The sequence below is a fragment of the Esox lucius genome, chromosome 18 (genome assembly GCF_011004845.1).
Source record: "Esox lucius isolate fEsoLuc1 chromosome 18, fEsoLuc1.pri, whole genome shotgun sequence".
Classification (NCBI taxonomy): Eukaryota; Metazoa; Chordata; class Actinopteri; order Esociformes; family Esocidae; genus Esox; species Esox lucius.
In genome coordinates, this window is record NC_047586.1 from 25,354,991 (window position 1) to 25,380,247 (window position 25,257).

Consider the following 25,257-nt stretch of genomic DNA (forward strand, 5'->3'; position numbering starts at 1 on the left):
ATCCTTTTTTCATTATTACATTTGGAGGTTTTATGCCCAGAATCTCAAAATTATCTTGAACTGCATCAAAACCATAGACAAAGGTGCCAGGGCATGTATGAACAGGGCATGTATGAACAGGGTATCCCATGAACGGGGCATGTATGAACGGGGTATGCATGAACGGGGTATCCCATGAACAGGGCATGTATGAACGGGGTATCCCATGAACAGGGCATGTATGAACAGGGTATCCCATGAACAGGGCATGTATAAACAGGGTATCCCATGAACAGGGCATGTATAAACAGGGTATCCCATGAACAGGGCATGTATGAACAGGGTATCCCATGAACAGAGCATGCATGAACAGGGCATGCATGAACAGGGTATCCCATGAACAGGGCATCCCATGAACAGGGCATGTATGAACAGGGCATCCCATGAACAGGGCATGTATGAACAGGGTATCCCATGAACAGGGCATGTATAAACAGGGTATCCCATGAACAGGGCATGTATGAACAGGGTATCCCATGAACAGGGCATGTATGAACAGGGTATCCCATGAACAGGGCATGTATGAACAGGGTATCCCATGAACAGGGCATGTATGAACATGGCATCCCATGAACAGGGCATGTATGAACAGGGCATCCCATGAACAGGGCATGTATGAACAGGGTATCCCATGAACAGGGCATGTATGAACAGGGTATCCCATGAACAGAGCATGCATGAACAGGGCATGCATGAACAGGGTATCCCATGAACAGGGCATCCCATGAACAGGGCATGTATGAACAGGGCATGTATGAACAGGGCATGTATGAACATGGCATCCCATGAACAGGGCATGTATGAACAGGGCATCCCATGAACAGGGCATGTATGAACAGGGTATCCCATGAACAGGGCATGTATGAACAGGGTATCCCATGAACAGAGCATGCATGAACAGGGCATGCATGAACAGGGTATCCCATGAACAGGGCATCCCATGAACAGGGCATCCCATGAACAGGGCATCCCATGAACAGGGCATGTATGAACAGGGCATCCCATGAACAGGGCATGTATGAACAGGGCATGTATGAACAGGGCATGTATGAACAGGGTATCCCATGAACAGGGCATGTATGAACAGGGTATGTATGAACAGGGCATCCCATGAACAGGGCATGTATGAACAGGGTATCCCATGAACAGGGCATGTATGAACAGGGCATCCCATGAACAGGGCATGTATAAACAGGGCATCCCATGAACAGGGCATGTATGAACAGGGTATCCCATGAACAGGGCATGTATGAACAGGGTATCCCATGAACAGGGCATGTATGAACAGGGTATCCCATGAACAGGGCATCCCATGAACAGGGCATGTATGAACAGGGCATCCCATGAACAGGGCATGTATGAACAGGGCATCCCATGAACAGGGCATGTATGAACAGGGCATCCCATGAACAGGGCATGTATGAACAGGGCATCCCATGAACAGGGCATGTATGAACAGGGTATCCCATGAACAGGGCATGTATGAACAGGGTATCCCATGAACAGGGCATGCATGAACAGGGCATGCATGAACAGGGTATCCCATGAACAGGTTATCCCATGAACGGGGCATGCATGAACGGGGCATGCATGAACGGGGCATGCATGAACGGGGCATGCATGAACGGGGCATGCATGAACAGGGCATGTATGAACGGGGTATCCCATGAACAGGGCATGTATGAACAGGGTATCCCATGAACAGGGCATGCATGAACAGGGTATCCCATGAACGGGGTATCCCATGAACGGGGCATGCATGAACGGGGCATGCATGAACGGGGCATGCATGAACGGGGCATCCCATGAACGGGGCATCCCATGAACGGGGCATGCATGAACGGGGCATCCCATGAACGGGGCATCCCATGAACGGGGCATCCCATGAACGGGGTATGCGTGAACGGGGCATGCGTGAACGGGGCATGTATGAACGGGGTATCCCATGAACAGGGCATGTATGAACGGGGTATCCCATGAACAGGGCATGTATGAACAGGGTATCCCATAAACAGGGCATGTATGAACAGGGCATGTATGAACAGGTTATCCCATGAACAGGGCATGTATGAACAGGGTATCCCATGAACAGAGCATGCATGAACAGGGCATGCATGAACAGGGCATGCATGAACAGGGCATCCCATGAACAGGGCATCCCATGAACAGGGCATCCCATGAACAGGGCATGTATGAACAGGGCATGTATGAACAGGGCATGTATGAACAGGGCATGCATGAACAGGGTATCCCATGAACAGGGTATCCCATGAACAGGGTATCCCATGAACAGGGCATGTATGAACAGGGCATGTATGAACAGGGCATGCATGAACAGGGCATGCATGAACAGGGTATGCATGAACAGGGTATCCCATGGACAGGGTATCCCATGGACAGGGTATGCATGGACAGGGCATGCATGGACAGGGCATGCATGGACAGGGCATGCATGGACAGGGCATGTATGAACAGGGCATGTATGAACAGGGCATGTATGAACAGGGCATGTATGAATAGGGTAAGCCTAGCGTCATTCATTGCACTGAGTGGATTTCCAATTCATGCATATTGTCTAAATGTGTGTGCTAGGGTAAGCATGATTATTGGGCCAACATCTTGGCATGCAAATCCTCTTGAATTGAACTAAGCTAGCTAAATAGAAAAAAATGGAAACCATGCAACATTTTCCCAACTAGATTTTTAGTAATAATCCAGACATGGACCTTCACCAGAAAGGGCTAAAAAATCAGGCCAGGACCAGGATCTGCACTAACAGGTGTGGCTGCATGACAACTAGTCTTTTGCATTCCTGCTCTTCTCAACTGGGGACAATATTTGGGTAACCTCAATGACCAGACCAATACCAACGAACAAGAGGAAACGCCATCAACACATGCTTTTGTGCATCTGATTTTAACCTCTCACTTTCCCAGCTATTTTAGACCTGATTGTTGTTGAAACAATTTTAACCAAATCTCAATCCATTCTAAAGTAGTGGGGCAGGGAGTTGAAAGGGGAGTTATTGTTTCATCTGGGTAAATGTAAATTCAGTGCAAGAAAAAAGATACTTGGTCAGAAACAACATATCATGGCTGTAGCTTCTTGTGAGATGCTTGTTATTAGATGACATTCCAAAACCCTGATAGCCTCCATGTCCAGGCAACTTCTACAGGGTATTTGCGGACGAGCCGTCCAACTTTATTTATGGGAACTCAAGACAAAAAAAGAACAAACTTTCATCTGTACTTACAGATGAATGGAAGAGGACGGATAGAAATCTGCACAGCCGCCGGACGTGCCAAGACAAAGATGAGAGAGATGTTAATGTATGTCTGGAATCAAATTCGCAAACGGACCTTTGTTTTCGCCCACAAAAATTACCCAGAATTCTCTGCGGCTGAAAGGAAAAGGTCATTTCGATGAAAATATTCCGTGGCATTTGGAGATTGGGTTTAGACGCCCAATAGTTGTTAACCTCTGTTAAGTGCAGAGCCTGGTCCTGGCATGGTTGGGAGTATAGGATTATAATGGAGGGTGGGGGAGCAAGAAGCCTGGCTCTTCTGATTCACGGTAATGGCTATACAATGGCTGTGGAAAACAATATCTTCATATGATACTGCTCAATTGTGTTGCTGAATCCATACTTCCATAATTTAGTATAGAACTTGTAATATAGAACATAATGCATCACAACTCTGTATGTAGCTGGGAAAGTTTAGTCTAGCAGGGATTTATTGAACTGCTGGCTTTTTTTTTTTATTCCAGGAAAGGCCCAGACCTAGCTAATAACCTCTGGGGGTAAAACCGATTATTGAAATAAACAACTTTATGGCTGTGGCGTATGTCCCACAGATACTAACAACACCATGCTCACCACATCCAGCCTCCTCTAAACTAAACAGCCGCACTATTCTACACCCAAAAACCTCCCTGCAACTAGGTAGATGCATACACTGAAACTGAAAACGTGTAACTGTACATCAGCTATAAATGAATGTATGGGATATACTAACCTTTCATATTCTATTACCTTATATGCCCACTACCCATTGTCTGTTTAGTTTTATTTAACTTCCTGAAAACAGAATCATTTTGATTCCGTTTCATAACTACTGTGCAAAACCTGTGCTGCATCACTTTTATTACACTTTAAATATACATACAAAGCACCTTTAATTTGTTTTTCATGCAGAAAACCACACTCCCTGGAAAGCACAAAAACTTTCCTTGTTCTTCCTTCCTTCGGAATCCAGGCAGCAATATTATGCATCACTTCCTGTGGGGTGGCAGCATGGTTTGCCAGGAAAATCAACCCCTTATTGGACCAAACCAGCACTATAAAAAGTCTATTTTTCCAGTGTTCTCCTGAGGTGCGGGAAGTTTTTCACACAATAGCAATAAGATTGCTGAGGCGGTTGAGGGACATTTCTATCTTTACCTGAGCATGATTTACACCACAAAAACCGTTAAAATAATCTCTCCTTCGGGCAAGGAATTTTGGCTATTAAAACCATAGGTGCACTTGCATGCCAGGAGTTCATACCCAAATAAAATGTCCCCTACCTGACAACAATCTCCATATAAATTCAGTGACATCTCAGAGAAAATACAGTAAGGTGAAAACCTAGAGGAATGTTAACTATATCATTATGACAAATTAAATGATTCCATAAGTGTCATTCATCCACAAAAGTGATGTGTTTGAGAGTATAACAGTACATGTTTGAGAGTCATTCCTGTATGTAATTAAATAATAAGAATAACCTACAATTGCACAAATGGCTTCCTATCCAGGTCACGCAGACACTTGCCTTGTTCTATTGTTAAATTTACAGATAACTGCAGATTTTATGGCTTTGTCCTGCCATTTTCATGGGAGTATGAGGACAGATGAGGTGCAGGACTAGGGGTGAGTCAATTCCCCGTTCATCTAGGGGAGCTTTTTATTAGCGCTTTGAAAGTCAGGCTTTGATACCCAGGGGTGACTCAGTCTAGCCGGTCCCATTACACATTCAGGGAAGACTGTGCGATACAGCCAGTGACACCGAGGAGAAAGCTGGGTCAAGCAGGTTGAACTCACCATGTTTTGTAATACTTTGTAAAATGCATATCTGCCATCTGTAGTGAACAGCTAACGGAAGCTCAAATTCTGTTATTGACTGTACCTGTGTGCCGCTGAGACCTTGGCTCTCGTGAGGCTCCACCTTGTATCTGCGAGGCAGAGTCTCCACCTCACGGATGGCCTCCATGGTCACGTCTTTGGGAAGGACAGCAAACAGGGACGTCACATACATAATGATGGACTTCTTATCTGGCAACTGCACCGCCACGTCTGAGAGCAGATGAGGGAAGTGAGTTAGACACGTTTTAGCATGCAACGTGGAGTCACACTACTTTTGACATGGCTCAAGTTTGCTTGGTCTTCAAGTGGGACATAACAGTATGTGTGTGTAAGCACAGAACCACAGGCACATATACTATGTATACTATGTATCCTGTCACGTAGAGAAGAGTTTATTTAAAGGCTGATGAAGGGACAGCAAAGTAAAACAGAGAAGTCCAAAAAATGCCTGTAAAAAGCAGAGCTATATAGAGCTATATGTAGAGGTATATATGCAATGTGTGTGTGTGGTGTGTGTCTGGGTGTGTGCGATGCCAGCAGACAGTACCTTCAGGGTCCAGAAGTCTCTCTATGGCCAGTTGGTCTTTGGCTACAGTGAAGGCATGGTCCAGTCTATCGACTGCACTAAGGCTCAGCACCCTGTCCCAGCTCATCGCATTGGGCCTAGAGGAACCACAGTGTCAACACTCAAATAACCAGTGTCAAACCAAAACCGAACCAAAAGCTCCAGAAGCATGGGCGACATTGCTTGTGTTGGTTCTTTGCTCGTCGCAAAGAACCAGCTCCATTTACAGCCTTAACAGAGTGCCTGGTAGCTGGAACCTTTTGTACATTACAGTACATTCTCACATGGACAGTCAAATCTGTTGTACAAATGCCTTGTTTATGGTTGCTAATCCATGTATGAGCTGTGTGTTAAGAGGCTTGCCACAGGCCTGTTGGTCTGTCTTTCCTTGTCGAAGGGGGCCTTGTTGAGCCAGAAAGCAGTGATGGGTGTGTAATGTGTGTTCACTGATCCACCTAAACCCTGCCCTGGATTTAAACCAACATGGCCCATTTTCACAGCCCCGGGGCTCGCTGTGTGTGAGTGTTTTAAGGGACCTGACATGTTCTCTGTTACCTCAGACACATACAGGCACCAAAGTCCCCCAATGCGCAACATGACAGGGCATAAACAGGGTGAGGCAGGCTGTTTATACACACAATAGGCAGGCAGTGACCCTGCCAATGTTTGTTGTGACCTTTCCCCAGTGATGATGCGCGCACACGCACACACGCACACAGCCAGTGGCCAGACAGGGCCTAATAGACTGTTATTTAGTGCCTCAATGTCAACTCCCAGTGAGGTGGAATGGGCCTTATCTAGCATGCCGAGGAAAACGTGCAGAGGTAGGCCACTGGGTCTGGACACTGAGTTGAATGAGCTGCTCAAAAAACAGCGTTGGAGTTGAACCCCGCAGCTTGGTAGGTCTCCAGGAACAGGGTTGGAGTTAAACCCTACTGGAGAGTAGCTCTCCAGGAACAGGGATGTAGAGCCCTGATTTACACAGTTCCTTATTGGATAGACACACAACAATAAAAGCGACACTGTTGCTACCAGAACATCACCTGCACCCCGTGCCCTTTTGACCCCTGACCTGAAACAGTGCAGGATGGCGTTAAAGGCTAGTCCGTCGGCCCAGCTGGTGGTGAAGTTGAGCACGTTGACATGGTCCTGGTAGGAGCGGGTACACTGCCTCACCCAGCTCAGCAGGATCTTCTCACTGTTGTTCTGCTGCAGGTTGGACATGATATCCTTCATAATGTCCTTCACCTGCGTATGATCATACAAAAAAACAGGTAGGAGAGGGAGAGAGACAGAAACCCCAGAGAACAAAACAGTTAGACCCAATTCAATCATTAACATTTGAATAATTCAGCAGACACTCTAATCCAGAGCAACTTAGAATGAGTGCATACATTTTTAGTAGAATGAGTGCATATATTTTTTTTGAACTGGCCCTCATGGGAATCCATACCACAACTGGGGCCATGCATTACCAACTGAGCCTCAACGGAAAACAGAGTATCATTTGGCACGCTAATAAGAAATCAACCAGTACTGAGACCGAATTGAAGATTGTTAATGATCTTCTCATTGTGGCAGATACAGGATCCCCCTCCATTTTGATTCTTCTGGACCTTAGTGCTGCTTTTGATACAGTAAATCACACCATTCTACTCCAGCACCTAAGAGAACACACTACCATTTCTGGGACTGCCTTATACTGGTCCACCTCTTAACTCTCTAACCGCAAGCAGTAGGTTCATTTGTTTTCTCCAAATATGATTATGGGAATGCAATACTAGGGGGCCTGCCAGCAAACTCGATTCATAAAATACAGCTCATCCAAAACAGAGCTGCATGGATCCTGAGACAATCAAAACAATTTGCCCAGATCACACCTCTCCTTGCTGAACCCCATTGGATTCCTGTCCCTCAAAATAATTGACTTAAAATGATACTTTTAGTGAATAAAGCTATCAATGGCTTGGGAACTGTCTACTAATCTGACCTGCTCTCCCCCTATGAACCTCAACGGCCTCTACGGTCTATCAATTCCAATCTGCTCAATGAACCAAGAAAATGACTCAGAAAAATTGGAAAAACTCCCTTCTTGACAGCCTAAAGGCTGCACAGACAGTCAAGGCTTTGACAAGAGGCCTTAAGACTCACCTTTAGCAGTTGGCCTATCCTTTCCTTCAATCAAATTATACTGTACATAACTATACAGCGCTCAAAAAAAGCACGTAATCATCACAGTACAAGTCAATTAAACTTCAGGGATATCAATTTGCCTAGTTAGGAAGCATAAGCGTTTGTGAATCAATGTCACCAGTTTTGGTGCAAATAAAAGTGACAACATGTGCACTGGAGAGGCAACAGCAAGACAACCCCCAAAAATGGAATGGTTTTGCAGGTGGTGGCCACAGACAATTGCTCTCTCCTTATCCTTCCTGACTGATTCTCCTCCAGTTTTGCATTTTGCTAGTGTCGTTGTCACTACTTGTAACACGAGGCGGTACCTGCAGCCCATTCAGGTTGCACAGGTAGTCCAGCTCCTCCAGGATGTCACGTGCCATTGCAAAAAAGTTTGCTGTGTCTCCCAGTACAGTCTCAAGAAAATGGAGGAGATACCAGGAGAAGGGTCGTTACACGAGGAGAGCCATACAGGGCCGTAGAAGGGCATCAACCCAGCAGCAGGACCGGTATCTGTTCCTTTGTGTGAGAAGGAATTGGAGGAGCACTACCAGAGCCCTACAAAATGGCTTCCAGCAGGCTACTGGTGTGCATGTTTCTGACAAAACTGTCAGAAACAGACTCCATGAGGGTGGCATTAGGGCCTGATGTCCACTAGTGGGACCTGTGCTCACAGCCCAGCACCATGCAGCTCGATTGGCATCCACCAGAAAACACCAGAATTGGCAGGTCCACCATTGGCACCCCATTCTCTTCACAGATGAGAACACTTCCACACTGAGCATGTGACACCGCGGTGAATGTTATGCAGCCTGCAACATCATCCAGCATGACTGGTTTGGCAGTGGGTGGATGATGGTCTGGGGAGGCATATCCTTGGATGGTCACCCCCATGTGCTAGTCAACTGTACCCTGACAGCTGTTAGGCACTGGGATGAAATCCTCAAACACATCATTAGTGGGCTCTGGGTTCCTTCTGGTGCAGGTCGATGCCCGGCCTCATGTGGCTAGAGTGTGTAGGCAGTTACTGGATGTCAAAGGCACTGATGTCATTGACAGGCCCCCACGTTCCCCAGACCTGAATCTAACTGAGAACCTCTGGGACATTTTGGATCATTGCATCCGACACCGCCAAGAAGCGCCACAGACTGTCCAGGTGCTCACTGATGCCCTGACCCAGGTCTGGGAGGAGATCCCCCAGGACACCTGTTTACTTAGATTTTCGGTGTGAGTTTGAATCCAACCCTCAATTGGTTGGTGATTTTGTTTTCCATTGACCGTTGTTATGTCATTTTTCAATGAATTACACAATGTACAATAAAGATTTGATCTTTAATGTATTTCCATCATCAAGACCCAATGTGATTTAAGTGTTACGTTCATATTTTTGAGCAGTGTATAAAAATATGTATTATAATTTTAGTTTACTGTTTTCTCATTATAGTTTAATGTGTATATTCTGTATATGTATTTAACTTAATTCTCTTCTGATAGTTTTTATTTATTTAAATATAAATTATTACATTTTCTTATTAGATCTTATTTTCTCTTTCATGCACTTTGAGATTATTCCTCTATAAAGAAAAACACTTTACAAATTCAACAAATTATTATTATTACACAGTGGCAAAATTCCTCAGCACTATGAAAAGATGGTTTTGCTAAAGAGAAAGGCTGCCTTAGGCCTGGCCCTCAAGAGATAAGACTCACATTCTCAAAAAATGAGGTGGAAACAGAGCTGCACTTACTAACCTGTCAAATGTATGACCACATTAAAAACATTTTAGTATTTTAAATCACCATACAGTGGAGCATAAACAATGTAAAAATAACCATTACTTAAATGTGTATTTATTAATTCTTGTAATTTATACATTCACCCTTTCCATACAGTTACAACACATTGTACACAGGTAATGATAAAACATTTGAAATGGTTTTATCCTTCTGAAAAAAATAATAAAAAAATTGATATTTATCTAGAATTTCTGATCTTTTAAACCTGTTATTTATGAATCTGTTTCATTTGTTACATAAACAAATGGTATCCATGCCAATAAAGACATTTTACATTGAAACTGAAACGGGTTAGAAACAGCTCTTTCATAGCTACTGACTGTATGTCACCAGTGTTTGGTACACAGTAAGCAAACAGCTGTGTATTTGTGTGTGTCTTTTCCTGAATGGGCTGCTTGTGAGCTCACCTGCCAGTGAAGGATAATACTCCAGATGAGACCCAGAGTCAGCTTGTGGTTCCCATCAACAATATCTGTTCCTCCTATGTTTACCAGATCCACCTGGGAGAGACAGAAACAAGTGGAAAGGAAAAGTGAGAGTGGGACATACTATAAAAAACATTTAGTTTCTGAGCAGCTAAGAGAAATTAATTATCTTGGAAATTGCCTCAGAGCTAAACAAAAATCATTCTGCAAAGTTAAAGATGAATAATCTTTATCCTTACACAGTTTGAAGGTTCTACAGTTGAATCCAGCATTATGGACTTTACATCGACATGGAAAATGTCAACTGTCTCTCAGAATGGGAAAACACAATACGAACGGCACATTTCACGAGTCTACAGTTCATATCCAAAAGATGGATGGCTATGTATGTCGGAGAAATTAAAGGAGCTATCTACCCCCAGTAAAACAAATCTTTCAATTATGCCCCCATGATTTAACTAGTAATTAATCCTTCAATGAAATCTTGCAGTAACACGTCATTGCGTTATAGACGTCAGTGTTACATTTTGTAACACCTTAAAAGAAAAATTACCTGTACTGATCCCAGACCAGCCAGTAGATGGTCAAGAATACATCAAACTGTCTCTATTTTCATGATGTAGTATATAGCACGCCCTTTCATTAATTTCCACTTCTATACTGACAGTGCAGTTAACTTAAGTAAACTATTTCACATCATTGTATATACCTTTTCTACCCCACAGAGAAATCTCCTCAGCCAACTGGAACACCAAGCTACCAAGGTAGAAATGAACCTAGCCAGCTAGCTTGTCTGGAGAGAACAATACAATAGAAGATTTTTCAACACATTTCTCATGTTGCATTTAAAAATGAAATAAAATCAGTGCGCCTACACTGCCAATCCACTTTCCCGGGAGTCAGTGAAGTTTGTGTGGCTTTCATTTAAATGACTGATGAAAATTTACTTTACAGAGTATGTTTCAAGATGACCCAATGTACGGTGAATCTTTTACTAAAACTTTCCTTAAAAAATAAAGTATATTAAATAGCAAAGCTCTGAAAGCACAGATCTTCCTAAAGCCCTAAATCACAGACTAAAATCTAACAACTGACTTAGTCAGCCACAGCTATCTGTCCTCACCTCACACCTTCTGCATGTGACCAAGTGAAATCCCAAAACCACATATGTAAAAGTGCTAATGTGGATTAACAGTGTGAAACAATATCGTCAACACCCCGTGACACCCACCTAATCATGTGAGAAGCCGTTGAGCATGGACTGATGAAGTGATTACATGTACGTACGCACATTGGGGGTAGAAGGGAACATTCTGGAACATTATTCCTCAGGTCAGAACGTCAGCGACTTGCCCCTTAGCCAGTTAGTTAAACTGTAAACACCAACCTCCATTAAACTCATCCTGCCTGCCTTTATCACACACCTTGTGTACCAAAACTGACAGTAATCAACACTAAACTATCCATCTGCCACCTGTCTGGGTGGCTAGATGTTTATGACAGGGTATCGACCCCAGAGCTACTAAACCTGACCAGGTCCAGCTCTCCTAACAGACACACCTGATTCTGAGGAAAGTGAGAGAGTTATTCCTCCAGGTCTGTGGATAGTAGCTGTGTGTAAGTGGACATGCATCGATCACCCCCACAAGCTGTCTGTATCTGTGTGTCTGTGTGTGTGTGTCCATCCACACATGATGGCATGTTGGTTTTCTATCAGTGTGGATAGGGATATGTACGTCAGCTCTCCATGCACAGAACCCATCTTATCGCCAACTGCCACTGACCATTGTACTGGGAAACAGAGAGCAAGAGAGTGACAGAGATCGAGACAGAGACAGAACCTTCTAAGCCATCAAAAAGAACATTAGAACATGTCAAGCTACTTGGGATTTGGCTAAAAACAGTCCTGTCAGGCATACAACTCATTGACCTCTATGGAGATGAGGGGCTCCACTTACCAACCCAGAAATCACTGAAAGGATGCAGAAGTCTAGAAATATTATCTCCCAAATCCAATACAAAACCCCAAATAATTTGTACAAAGCAAAATGTTAGGACTATACCCACTAATCATGAAAATCCAGAAATAAGCTATAATGAAAGAAAGCAATTCTCATAAGATTGGAATGCCATCTCACCCTAAACATACATTACACACAGCAGCAGAATACCCAACCACTTTGAAAGACTCAAAGAAAAACATGTATAGATTCACAGAGCATGGCCTTTTTAAAAAGCAGACCTGGTTCCAGATAAAATACAGGCTATGTGCAGTTCATGCACACTGTCCAAAAAACACACATTTCCCTCAAATCATACAGACCTACAAAGAATTTGTAATCAAAACATAAATTGATTCATTGCCATGAAACCTGGAACACAAACAACATTGTAAAAATAGAGATACACAATGGTTATTTGGCCTTGGACATTTCAACTATAACAATTTACACATAGTTGAACATAGCTAGTCATATATTTGAAATGTCTTTAGACTTCTAAAGTGTTTTTTAACTTTTTGATTATTTTCTCTCTCGTCCAGTTTCTTTTTTAGTAACTGTTTCCATGCCATTAAAATGTTTTCACTTAAGTGAGAAAGATACAACGGAGGGTGGTGTAAAGCTAGACAACCAATGTGGCCGCCCCCCACTCTCCAATTTGGGGGCTGGAAATTTTGTGTAACTTCAGATGAAAATAATATAAAAAATATAAAACATTTGGCAAAGGAGCTGTAAAGTTTACTTACATTGTTTTGATTTAGGACCTGAAGCACTTTGTTGACGTTGTTGAGGGCATGAACTCTGGTGGACCCTCGCTCTTTGGTCTAAGAACAACACAAGAAAACATCTGTTGGAATGTACTGTACATTGGTGCAACAATCCTGCATGACATGAGCGCACAAAGAGGACCTTAAGGGAGTGAATCCTGAATCCAGTAGACCAAAAAAGTAGTAACACAATGATTATGTAATCACAAGTGTTTTGTATAGAGAATTTCAGAGACAAAAAGCTTGGTCACCCCACTGACCTCCCTTCTTGTCACCACCATTTTCAAGACAGCAGAACACATTTTTTTGAAGCAGAACAAAACAATTCCAGAAGCAACAGCATCTCAATGCTTCATGGGAAGGACATGTTTCACTGTCATGCAACTGAGTGACAAAACTAGTTAGTAAATTCTCCAGAATAGCAAAGTTAGCTAACTTGAAAATCCTGGAGGCAACCAGACTGTTAAAGGTGACCAAATACGTCCTCAAAACAAGTTTGTCTAATGACAGGCAATAAGAATTTGTAAGCTTGGCAAAATTATTTACAAAGTATATATCACTAATTGTTCACAAAAAATATTCAATCTATGATTACATTATTACATTGATTTTATTACTAATTCTTGATATCTCCAAATCAAGAGCAGAAGGACCAAAGTAGCCACACCTGAAGTTATTTCCAAGGACACTCCAGGGCAATACGTAAAGAAATGTCAAGCCATCAAGGTACAATATAAAATTAACTAAATTCTTGACTCTTGACTGCATATTTGCTGCTTTGTTGTCCATGCAAAATATATATTTTTTTTAGAATACATTAAAACTGTGGCAGTTGTTTGCCCCTTTCAGCAACACAAAACATTGCTCAAACAGCACAGACAAACATCAGGCAAATTATAGAGGAAACGCCATTACTAAATTATTATTATAGTTTGTAATGCCATGTACACCAGCAGAACATTTTGTAAATTTGAATGTAAATGTAATTTTAGTGTCTTGCCAAAATGGTATGGATGCCAAAAAAAGAAAGTAATCTTTTCAGGATCTTGTCAGATGAAAGTAGAGACAACCAAAAGCAGGAACACATCCTTGAAAGATCTGACCTTTATTGTAAGAGCAATGGAGTAGGGCAATCACTCCATTCTGATGCGCATGCATGCATTGAAGAGCTAGCAAAGCAGGCTTTCTATGTTCATTGTGACGCTCATTGTCTGAACCTTGCACTCAGCAACACAGTAAAAGCCATCCTGGGAGATGAATGCTCCTCTTACAGGAACTGAGTGATACATGTTGGCGATGCAGGTATATCTTGCTGCATAGATATGGACAGATTGCCAACAACAATACATGCATTTCATGAACTTGCCAATCAAAACAATGGGGAAAGATCTGTGTATGCACAGGGCCAGCTTGCACTGATAGATTAACATTTGATTGGGTTTCTCTGGACATAAAAAATTATGTGACACAAAATACCTCCATCAGTCTCCATCACTGGATCTCGGTAAAACTATTGATTTACTTTGAATGTACAGAGATTAGTTCAACTTGGATGTTAGGTGGTAAGACATCTTGGAAATTGCTGAATAGTGTAATGTTGCGACTATTTCCGAAAGACAAGAAAATAAGAGCTTGAAAACTATAATGTTTTTTAAAAATGTAATGTTCGAAGAACTGAGCAAGACAAAATAATTCCAGGCAGAAAAGGGCAGTGGCACGCAAAATCCCTTTAGAACAATGGATCTCAACAATATGTTTTTCAGATTGTGCAAAATTTCCATAGCATATCTGTGACTTCAGCAGTTTGTGATCGCAGCTTTTCAACACTCAAGCTGGTAAAGACATATCTTGAATCAAGGATGATAGAGATTGAGCAATCTGGGAGTTTCAGGCGTAGAGTCAAGAAGGGTAAAAGCCTTGAACTTAAATATTTTTGCTAGAAACCATGACAATCTCAAGATACAGCTGTTGTAAATGTATGAACTGAAATAGTCATTATGATATAATCCCAACAAAAAGTACAATGATTTGATGCAAATATGTTGACAAACGTAAACTTGTTCACACAGGATTTACAATAGTACCAAAATGTTGAGGCATTGTAAGACTATCCGAAACAGACCTTATTTGAAGACAGCCCCGGTGGAATAAAAATTGGAGACACCGCAAGGTATAATGGGGCTTATGACTCATACCATTTTAATCATTTGTCTTGTACATCGGCTGCCTATTCACTAGATCCATCTCTCATAAAACAATGTGTTATGTAATCTATGTGGTGCAATTACTGCGCTTGAGAGTGGCCAAATACGTCTTTAAGGAATTTTGTAATTATGCTGGTAAATCTACAGAAAAAAGAAGCAAGTAATTGGTCAGAGAAAATATGCACTTCCGTGAACAGAGTTTAGGCAATGCTGTTTTTTAAACATTGAAACATGTTTTGCTATGCATGGAAGGCTATTTCAAATAACTATGCTTTTTTGTAGTATTGCTGGCCTCAGTTGCACCATCGCTTGTTTTTATTTTTAAACCTTGCCCAGGGATGTCTGCTGCACCTTCGACATTTCAGAGTCGTTTGCTGGAGAAAAGTCTGCATTTGCCGGCTATCGTAAACCTGTTCTGAAACGTAACAGTATTGTTCGTAATCGAAGCACTGTCTATGATTGATGCACCTTTCAAATCCCAAAATAAACACAACAATCAAATGTCATGTAATGTGTACAGAGTTAATGAATTGCATCAGATCTTCATAAGGCATATTATGCTTAACCTTTCATGTTCTAACTACTTTGACATGTAAGACTGACATTTTGAATTATCCATTTGAACTTATGGTTGCCTTTCTAATAAAAGGGCACTCTTTGAAAATGGTGCAAGAGTGTTAATTGACCTGTGAACAGCACATATCTTTGATACAAACAATGCCTCTCGTTCATTAATTGTTCACAATCACAAGGCTAATTCTTTACATGTTCAGATAATGAACTCAGGGGTTTTTGGGACATACATTTGTGCAGAGTGCACACAAACTGGGGTGTGCACAGTGCAGAGTAAGACGCAATGTTCAAAATGGCTCCAGGTAATGGAACATGGAGGGAAGACATATGGCATTCTTGTCTATCAGTTCAGTTTCAAAGGGGTACATATGAATTGATTAGTTCTAAATTAGTATGGCCAATAATTACAACTCCGTTCCCAAAAAAGTTGGGACGCTGAATAAAATGCAAATAAAACAGAATGCAATGACTTGCAAATCATTTATATCTATACTTAATTGAAAATAGTATAAAGACAACATAAATGTTGAAACCGAGACATTTTAATTGTTTGAGTTTGTAATTAAATAAAATTGCCATTTAGAAAGCTACACCCTCATCCCTTCCATGACATTTCCTAAACAGGCATATATTGCATGGTTTCGTTGTCACACGCCACTTGGCGTTGGTACCCAGACACCCGCTAATGGTACCCAGGTGCTAATCACCCCTCACTGAATGACGTCAATGGATGAAATGGCGATACTCCCAGATGAAAGATCAGAGATTTGGTTGAATTTCAATTTCAATCAACTTACAAATGATACAAACAACTTCCTTGACAATTACTACATAATACAAACAATATATGCTACTCGACAAATCAAAATCTCCTCTCCATGAACTGCCACCTAACGTGGTGGAGGGGTTTGAGTACCCGAGTGACCCTAGGAGCTATGTTGTCTGGGGCTATATGCCCCTGGTAGGGTGTGCCAAGGCAAACAGGTCCTAGGCGACGGGTCAGACAAAGAGCGGTTCAAAACCCTTTAATGATGAGAAAAATCTTGAGGTCTGTGACGTCGCCCGGTATAGCGCAGCCGGGGCCCCACCCTGGAGCCAGGCCCGGGGTTGGGGCTCGTATGCGAGCGCCTGGTGGAGAGACGTGGGGCCACCTTCCCGTGGGCTCACCACCTGCGGGAGGGACCATAAGGGGCCGGTGCAGAGAGGATCGGGCGGCAGTCGAAGGCGGTGGCCTAGACCGATCCCTGGACACGGAAACTAGCTCTAGGGACGTGGAACATCACCTCGCTGGCGGGGAAGGAGCCTGAGATTGTGCGTGAGGTTGATAGGTTCCGACTAGAGGTAGTCAGGGTCACCTCTACGCACGGCTTGGGCTCTGGAACCACACTCCTTGAGAGAGGATGGACTATTCACCACTCATTGCCCATGGTGAGAGGCGGCGGGCTGGTGTGGGTTTGCTTATATCTCCCCAGCTCTGCCGCCATGTGTTAGAGTTTACCCCGGTGAACGAGAGGGTCATTTCCCTGCGCCTACGGGTCGGGATAGGTCTCTCACTGTTGTTTGTGCCTATGGGCCGAATGGCAGTGCAGAGTACCCAACCTTCTTGGAGTCTCTGCGAGGGGTGCTGGAAAGTGCTCCAACTGGGGACTCCATCCTTCTACTGGGGGACTTCAAAGCCCACGTGGGCAAAAACAGTGACACCTGGAGGGGCGAGATTGGGAGGAACGGCCCCCCTGATCTGAACCCGAGCGGTGTTCAGTTATTGGACTTCTGCGCTAGTCACAGTTTGTCCATAACGAACACCATGTTCAAGCATAAGGGTGTCCATCAGTGCACGTGGCACCAGGACACCCTAGGCTCCTGAGGCAGCTGACGGGTACCGGCAGGCCAAGCGTACTGCAGCCCGGGTGGTTGTGGAGGCAAAAACTCGGGCCTGGGAGGAGTTCAGTGAGGCCGTGGAGAAGGACTATCGGCTGGCCTCGAAGAGATTCTGGCAAACCATCCGGCGCCTCAGGAGAGGGAAACAGTGCCCTACCAACGCTGTTTACAGTAGAGGTGGGCAGCTGTTGACCTCAAATGGGGATGTCGTCGGGCAGTGGAAGGAGTACTTCGAGGATCTCCTCAATCCCGCCATCAAGTCTTCTATTGAGGAAGCAGAGGATGAGGGCTCAGAGGTGGACTCGTCCATCACCCAGGCTGAAGTCACAGAGGTAGTCAAGAAACTCCTCGGTGGCAAGGCACCGGGGGTGGATGAGATCCGCCCTGAGTACCTCAAGTCTCTGTATGTTGTGGGGCTCTCTTGGCTGACACGCCTGAGCAACATCGCGTGGCGGTCGGGGACAATGCCTCTGGGATGACAGACCGGTGTGGTGGTCCCTCTTTTTCACACTTCTCAACCTCCCCGGGAAAGTCTATGCCAGGGTACTGGAGAGAAGAATACGGCCGATAGTAGAACCTCAGATTCAGGAGGAACAGTGTGGTTTTCGTCCGGGCCGTGGAACACTGGACCAGCTCTATACCCTCTATGGGGTGTTGGAGGGTTCATGGGAGTTTGCCCAACCAGTCCACATGTGTTTTGTGGATTTGGAGAAGGCATTCGACTGTGTCCCTCGCGGCATCCTGTGGAGGTTGCTTCAGGAATATGGGGTCCTGGGTCCTTTGCTAAGGGCTGTCAGGTCCCTGTACAACCGAAGCAGGAGCTTGGTCCGCATTACCGGCAGTAAGTCAGACTTGTTCCCAGTGCATGTTGGACTCCGGCAGGACTGCCCTTTGTCGCCGGTTCTGTTTGTAATTTTTATCGAGTGAGGGAAGGATGAAACGGGAGATTGACAGACAGATCGGTGCAGCTTCTGCAGTAATGCGGTCGATGTATTGGTCTGTCGTGGTGAAGAAAGAGCTGAGCCGCAAGTCAAAGGTCTCGATTTACCGGTCAATCTACATTCCTACTCTCACCTATGGTCATGAGCTTTGGGTCATAACCGAAAGGACAAGATCCCGGATACAGGCGGCCAAAATGAGCTTTCTCCACAGGGTGGCTGGGCGATCCCTTAGAGATAGGGTGAGAAGCTCGGTCACCCGGGAGGAGCTCAGAGTAGAGCCGACAACAGCAGTTGTCACAAAGTGCTTTACAGAGACACCCGGCCTTAAACCCCAAGGAGCAAACAAGAGTAGTGTTGAATTTCATGTCTCCCGGCTGGCCTGGGAACGCCTCGGTGTCCCCCCGGAAGAGCTGGAGGAAGTGTCTGGGGAGAGGGAAAGTCTTGGACATCTCTGCTTAGACTGCTGCCCCAGCGACCCGGCCCCGATGAAGCGGAGAAGATGATGATGATATTTGTATACAGTGGGGAGAACAAGTATTTGATACACTGCCGATTTTGCAGGTTTTCCCACTTACAAAGCATGTAAAAGTCTCTCATTTTGTAAAAGTCTGGTATGATTTTTTATCATAGGTACTCTTCAACTGTGAGTGACAGAATCTGGAGAAAAAAAATCCAGAAAATCACATTGTATGATTTTTAAATAATTAATGTGCATTTTATTGCATGACATAAATATTTGATCACCTACAAACCAGTATGAAATCCGGCTGTCACAGACTTGTTCGTTTTTCTTTAAGAAGCCCTGCTATTCTCCACTCATTACCTGTATTAACTGCACCTGTTTGAACTCGTTACCTGTATAAAAGACACCTGTCCACACACTCAACAAAACAGACACCAACCTCTCCACAATGGCCAAGACCAGAGAGCTGTGTAAGGACATCAGGGATAAAATTGTAGACCTGCACAAGGCTGGGATGGGCTACAGGACAATATGCAAGCAGCTTGGTGAGAAGGCAACAACTGTTGGCGCAATTATTAGAAAATGGAAGAGGTTCAAGATGACAGTCAATCTCCCTCGGTCTGGGGCTCCATGCAAGATCTCACCTCGTGGGGCATCAATGATCATAAAGAAGGTGAGGGATCAGCCCAGAACTACACGGCAGGACCTGGTCAATGACCTGAAGAGCGCTGGGACCACAGTCTCAAAGAAAACCATTAGTAACAGACTACGCCGTCATGGATTAAAATCCTGCCACGCACGTAAGGTCCCCTGCTCAAGCCAGCGCATGTCCAGGCTAGGCTTGGGTATTGAGTATCGAGTATTGATTGGAACCGGGACGAACTTCGCGATTTTCCCGGTATCGTTCAAAAGTTTAAATTTCGATTCCTAGTTTCAATTCACAGTCTGCCGACCGGAAGAAGAAACCGCTGAACACCAACGAAGAAGTGTCCACCAGTGTGGTTTTGCTTTTCTAAACAGAACTTCGTAACCTCTGACTGTTTCATCCTAACGTTGTTGGTTCCAACGTGAATAACAGTATCTCCTCACTCTCTATACTTGCCAGTTTTAGACTTTGCTAGCACCAGCCCCAGATTCGCGGCTACGTCGGTGGCTCTGCCCCCGGTATACAGTGTACAATCGCCGGCTGATTCTTTAGTCTGATACTGCGGGTAATGGAATCGCCGATTACTAAAGTTTTTAGTTTTTCAAGGCCACCAGTAGAACATGCCTGCCGATCATTCCCCTCCGAACGATAATTCTCCTCCGTTTTGTTGCTACAATAATTAAAATGATAAGGCATTTTAATGATACTTAGCGTCGGGTGTTCAGGGGTGAGCAGTTCAAGCTTCTTCTACACCCAGAGAACGTGTTTTCTCCACAGCAGGAGAAGGCAGATATGATAATTTTCCTAAACAAGAACCGTTTCTGATTTAATACTGTACCTGCTGCTAATCTGGACTGAGTTTTACAAGTTGTTTCTTATTGCTTATTTCCTATTCTGCACCAGGTTAGCCCCTCAGTGAGAGCACGGTAACATGTTTAAGTTCCTGCAGCATCATACACTCATGTGTATATGTGTTTTCATGAGGTTTTCAAAAATAAAACTCTCTTGAGGAAAGTGTATCCCTGTGAAAATATATTCATAATTTATAATATTTATATTCAAGTTCATAGATTTGATATTTATATTGTAGTTGAAAACAGCCCTGTGAGAAATTCATAGTAAAGTTCATAAAAATAAAAAAGTTCATAGAATTAAAATGTATGGAGAAGGTCAGACTATTTCCTTCAGAAAGACTGTTGGTTAGCTAGCTCATTTAAAATATCTTAAACTTTTTTGACCCTGCCTTTTAAAAGAATCGGAAACCGGATTCGAAACAAGGAATCAGAATCGTTCAAATTCAAACGATACCCAACCCTAGTCCAGGCCCGTCTGAAGTTTGCCAAAGACTATCTGGAAGGTGGAAACATAATTGTTTGGGGATGCTTTTCTGCAAAGGGGACAGGACGACTGCACCGTATTGAGGGGAGGATGGATGGGGCCATGTATCGTGAAATCTTGGCCAACAACCTCCTTCCCTCAGCAAGAGCACCGAAGATGGGTCATGGCTGGGTCTTCCAGTATGACAACGACCCGAAACACACAGCCAGGGCAACTAATGAGTGGCTCCGTAAGAAGCCTCTCAAGGTCCTGGACTGACCTAGCCAGTCGCCAGACCTGAACCCAATAGAAAATCTTTGGAGGGAGCTGAAAGTCCGTATTGCCCAGCGACAGCCCTGAAACCTGAAGGATATGGAGAAGGTCTCTATGGAGGAGTGGGCCAAAATCCCTGCTGCAGTGTACACAAACCTGATCAAGAACTACAGAAAACGTATAATCTCTGTAATTGCAAACAAAGGTTTCTGAACCAAATATTGAGTTCTGCTTTTCTGATGTATCAAATACTTATGGCATGCAATAAAATGCAAATGAATTACTTAAGAATCATACAATGTGATTTTCTGGATTTTTGTTTTAGATTCCATCATTCACAGTTGAAGAGTACCTATGATAAAAAATTACAGACTTCTACATGCTTTGTAAGTGGGACAACCTGCAAAATCGGTAGTGAATCAAATACTTGTTCTCCCCACTGTAACTCATAAACGTTATCCCGTATAACATTTTGACTGGTGTCGTCACATGATTCTCAATTAAAACACTTATAATAAATTGTTTGAAAATAAGATTTCAGTAATAAGGAAATAACATCCTCATGAAGGCAAGTCAGTTGAAAACATTCTTCAATGGGCCTCTTCTTTCCACAATTGACAATATATTTACAATAAAGTTAAATGTCTAAAATGACACTTAAACACTATGATCACCCTGAGTGGCATTCCATGAATGTGGGGAAAAATATTCAAAAGCAGTTTTACCCAGTTCTGAATAGGCCTGTGGTATATTTGAGTATTGAAGGTGAGACATGCCTTCGTGCTCATAAATTTGCTCATAAGTTTGCATCGCCTGGCAGAAAATATTTTGGCACTGATTTTGAAAATATGACTAATCATGCAAATAAACTGTCTTTTATTTAAGGATAGTGATTATATGAAGCCACTTATTATCACAAATACATTGGATATAAAAAGTCTACACACCCCTGTTAAAATGCCAGGTTCTTGTGACGTAGAAGAATGAGACAAAGATAAATCATGTCAGAACTTTTTCCACCTTTAATGTGACCTATAAAGTGAACAATTCAATTGAAAAACCAACTGAAATCTTTGAGAAAAATAAAAAACTCACAATAACCTGGTTGCATAAGTGTGCACACCCTTAAACTAATACTTTGTTGAAGAACCTTTTAATTTTATTACAGCACTCAGTCTATTTGGGGAGGAGTTTATTAGCATGGCACATCTTGATGTGGCAATATTTACCCACTCTTCTTTGCAAAAGCGCTCCAAATCTGTCAGATTGTGAGGACATCTCCTGGGCACAGCCCTCTTCAGATCACTTCACAGATGTTCAATTGGATTAAGGTCTGGGCTCTTGCTGGGCCATTCCAAAATGTTAATCATCTTCTGGTGAAGCCATGCTTTTGTGAATTTGGATGTGTGCTTTGGGTCGTTGTGGTGCTGAAAAGTGAACTTTCTCTTAATCTTCGTCTTTCTAACTTACGCCTGAAGGTTTTGTGCCAAAATTGCCTTGTATTTGGAATTGTTCATAATTCCCTCCACCTTGACTAAGGCCCCGGTTCCAGCTGAAGAAAAACAGCCCCAAAGCATGATGCTGCCACCACCATGCTTCACTGTGGATATGGTGTTCTTTGGGTAATGTGTTGTTCTTTGGGTAGTGTTGTTTTTGTGCCAAACATACCTTGGAATTATGGCCAAAAAGTTCAACCTTGGTTTCATCAGACCATAACATTTTCCCACGTGCTTTTGGGGGACTTGATTTTTGTTTTTGCAAACTTCAGCCGGGCTTGGAAGTTTTTCGTTATAAGAAAAGGCTGTTTTGCCACCCTACCCCATAGCCCATTCATATGAATAATACGGGAGATTGTTGTCACATGTAGCACACAGCCAGTACTTGCAAGAAATTGCTGTAGGCCTCTTGGAAGCCTCCCTGACCAGTTTTCTTCTCGTCTTTTCATCAACTTTGGAGGGACGTCCAGTTTTTGGTAATGTCTCTGTTGTGCCATATTTTCTCCACTTGATGATGACTGTCTTCACTGTGTTCCATGGTATATCTAATGCTTTGGAAATTCTTTGGTACCCTTCTCCTGACTGAAATCTTTCAACAATGACATCCCTCTGATGCTTTGGAAGCTCAACTTTATTTGTGATTAATCAGAGTCACTTTAAATGATGGCAGGTGTGTAATGACTTCTATTTAACATGAACTTGAATGTGATTGGTTAATTCAGAACACAGCCACATCCCCAGTTATAAGAGGGTATGCACACTTCTGCAACCAGGTTATTGAAAGGTTTTTATTTTTCATTTTCCCCTCTCAAAGATTTCAGTTTGTTTCTCAATTTAATTGTTCACATTATAGGTCACATTAAAAGTGGAAAATGTTCTGACATGATTTATCTTTGTCTCATTCCTTTAAATCACAAAAACCTGCCATTTTAACAGGGGTGTCTAGACTTTTTATATCCTCTGTAATTGATCAAATCTCATTATCTTGGCTCTTCCTCGTCCGTCTGCAGCAGTCCTATGGCAAGGGAAAGCTTTGGAACATTGAATCACAACTGAATCTTTAGAAACACTACAACACCTGTCAAAACTTTTGGACACTTACTCATTCAAACATTTTTTATCATTTCCACGTTATAGAATAATATTGAAAACATCAAAATTATGAAATAACACATGGAATCATCTAGTAACCAAAAAAGGTTTTCAACAAATCAAAATACATTCATATTTTAGATTCTTCATAGTAACCACCATTCATTTTGTACACTTTTGCTATTCTCTCAAAGATTCTCAAATACATTCAGAAATAAATAAATTCCACAAAAACGTTTACATTTTTGTAAGTCAAAACTGTTAATGGAATTCCAGGTGAAGATGGTTAAGAGAATGAAGATGGTTGAGAGAATGGAAAGTGTGCAAAGCTGTCATCAAGGCTAAGGCTGGCTACTTTGCAGAATCGACAATATGAAATGTATTTAGATCTGTTTAAAATGTTTTTGTCTACTATATGATTCCATAAGTGTTTTATCATAGTTTTGATTCTTTCAATATTATTTTACAATATAGAAAACAGGAAATTTTAAGAAATACCATATCAATACAAAACAATTGAATGAGTAGGTGAGTCCAAACTTTTGACTGTTACAGAACATTTGGTTTCCCACATTTTGCCTAAGCTGCTCAGAGTACTTAAGCTTCAACTCATAACATGTCAAGGGTCAACATCCATGTAATTGACATTACTAAAATTATTTATTGCATGTCTATGGTAGTGTCTTTGTCAATTGACGATTTTGCACATGCATGCACAGTGCAAAGCATTAACGATGGTCACACACATGCTTACAGAAATGTCTCTAAGAAACATGGAAAGAACAAGGATAACGTTCCTATTTCAAAACCATACATATTCTTGAATATCACAGTGGGGCATTGGTCGTCAATTAGGGCATTAGTGTCAGAGAGAGGACCGGTGACATGTTGGACACTGGGCTAGAGGTGCTATACTGCAGATCCACTGGTGGAATGAATGTGTGTGTGTGTGTGTGTGTGTGTGTGTGTGTGTGTGTGTGTGTGTGTGTGTGTGTGAAACATGTCAAGACCAGCCCGCACACACACATACTGACCAGGATGTTTCCTGTGAGTCCCTCGAGTAGTTCCAGAAGCTTCTTGCCATCCTGCAGGTCACTGAACATGTCTTTAATGGGTGACTTCCCTGTCTATAACATAAAAAAAAAAAAGATTTGTCACAGTAGGCCAACATTATGCCACACTGATTTTTAATGATGTTGCATGCGCAATTTAGTACATTTTCAGTTAGGAATATTTTAATTTTTCACACTTTTTGCACAGGTGCTGTTAGAGTGAATGATATTACTGCAATAATCCCAAACATTCTGCGCAAACACCCATAAACATATTCTATTGTTGTTCATGTGAGATCAAACATCATGAAAGGCATCTAAGAACAGTTAAAGCATGATTTTATAACTGATTCAGTCGCTGTATGCCACAGAAAAACTTAATTATAAAACAAACCACTCATTAAAATGAAATCAATTCATAATTTTTGA

At 42.7% G+C, this 25,257-nt stretch overlaps 1 protein-coding gene across 1 annotated transcript in view; it reads right to left on the bottom strand.

The window, feature by feature from the left end:
- Positions 1–25,257, bottom strand: part of utrn (utrophin) — a 223,198-nt gene that overhangs the window by 170,749 nt on the left and 27,192 nt on the right. The window contains 6 exon segments of the mRNA XM_029114547.2: positions 5,208–5,374; positions 5,712–5,827; positions 6,802–6,977; positions 10,109–10,201; positions 12,873–12,950; positions 24,811–24,903. Coding sequence (XP_028970380.2) covers positions 5,208–5,374; positions 5,712–5,827; positions 6,802–6,977; positions 10,109–10,201; positions 12,873–12,950; positions 24,811–24,903 — 723 coding nt within the window.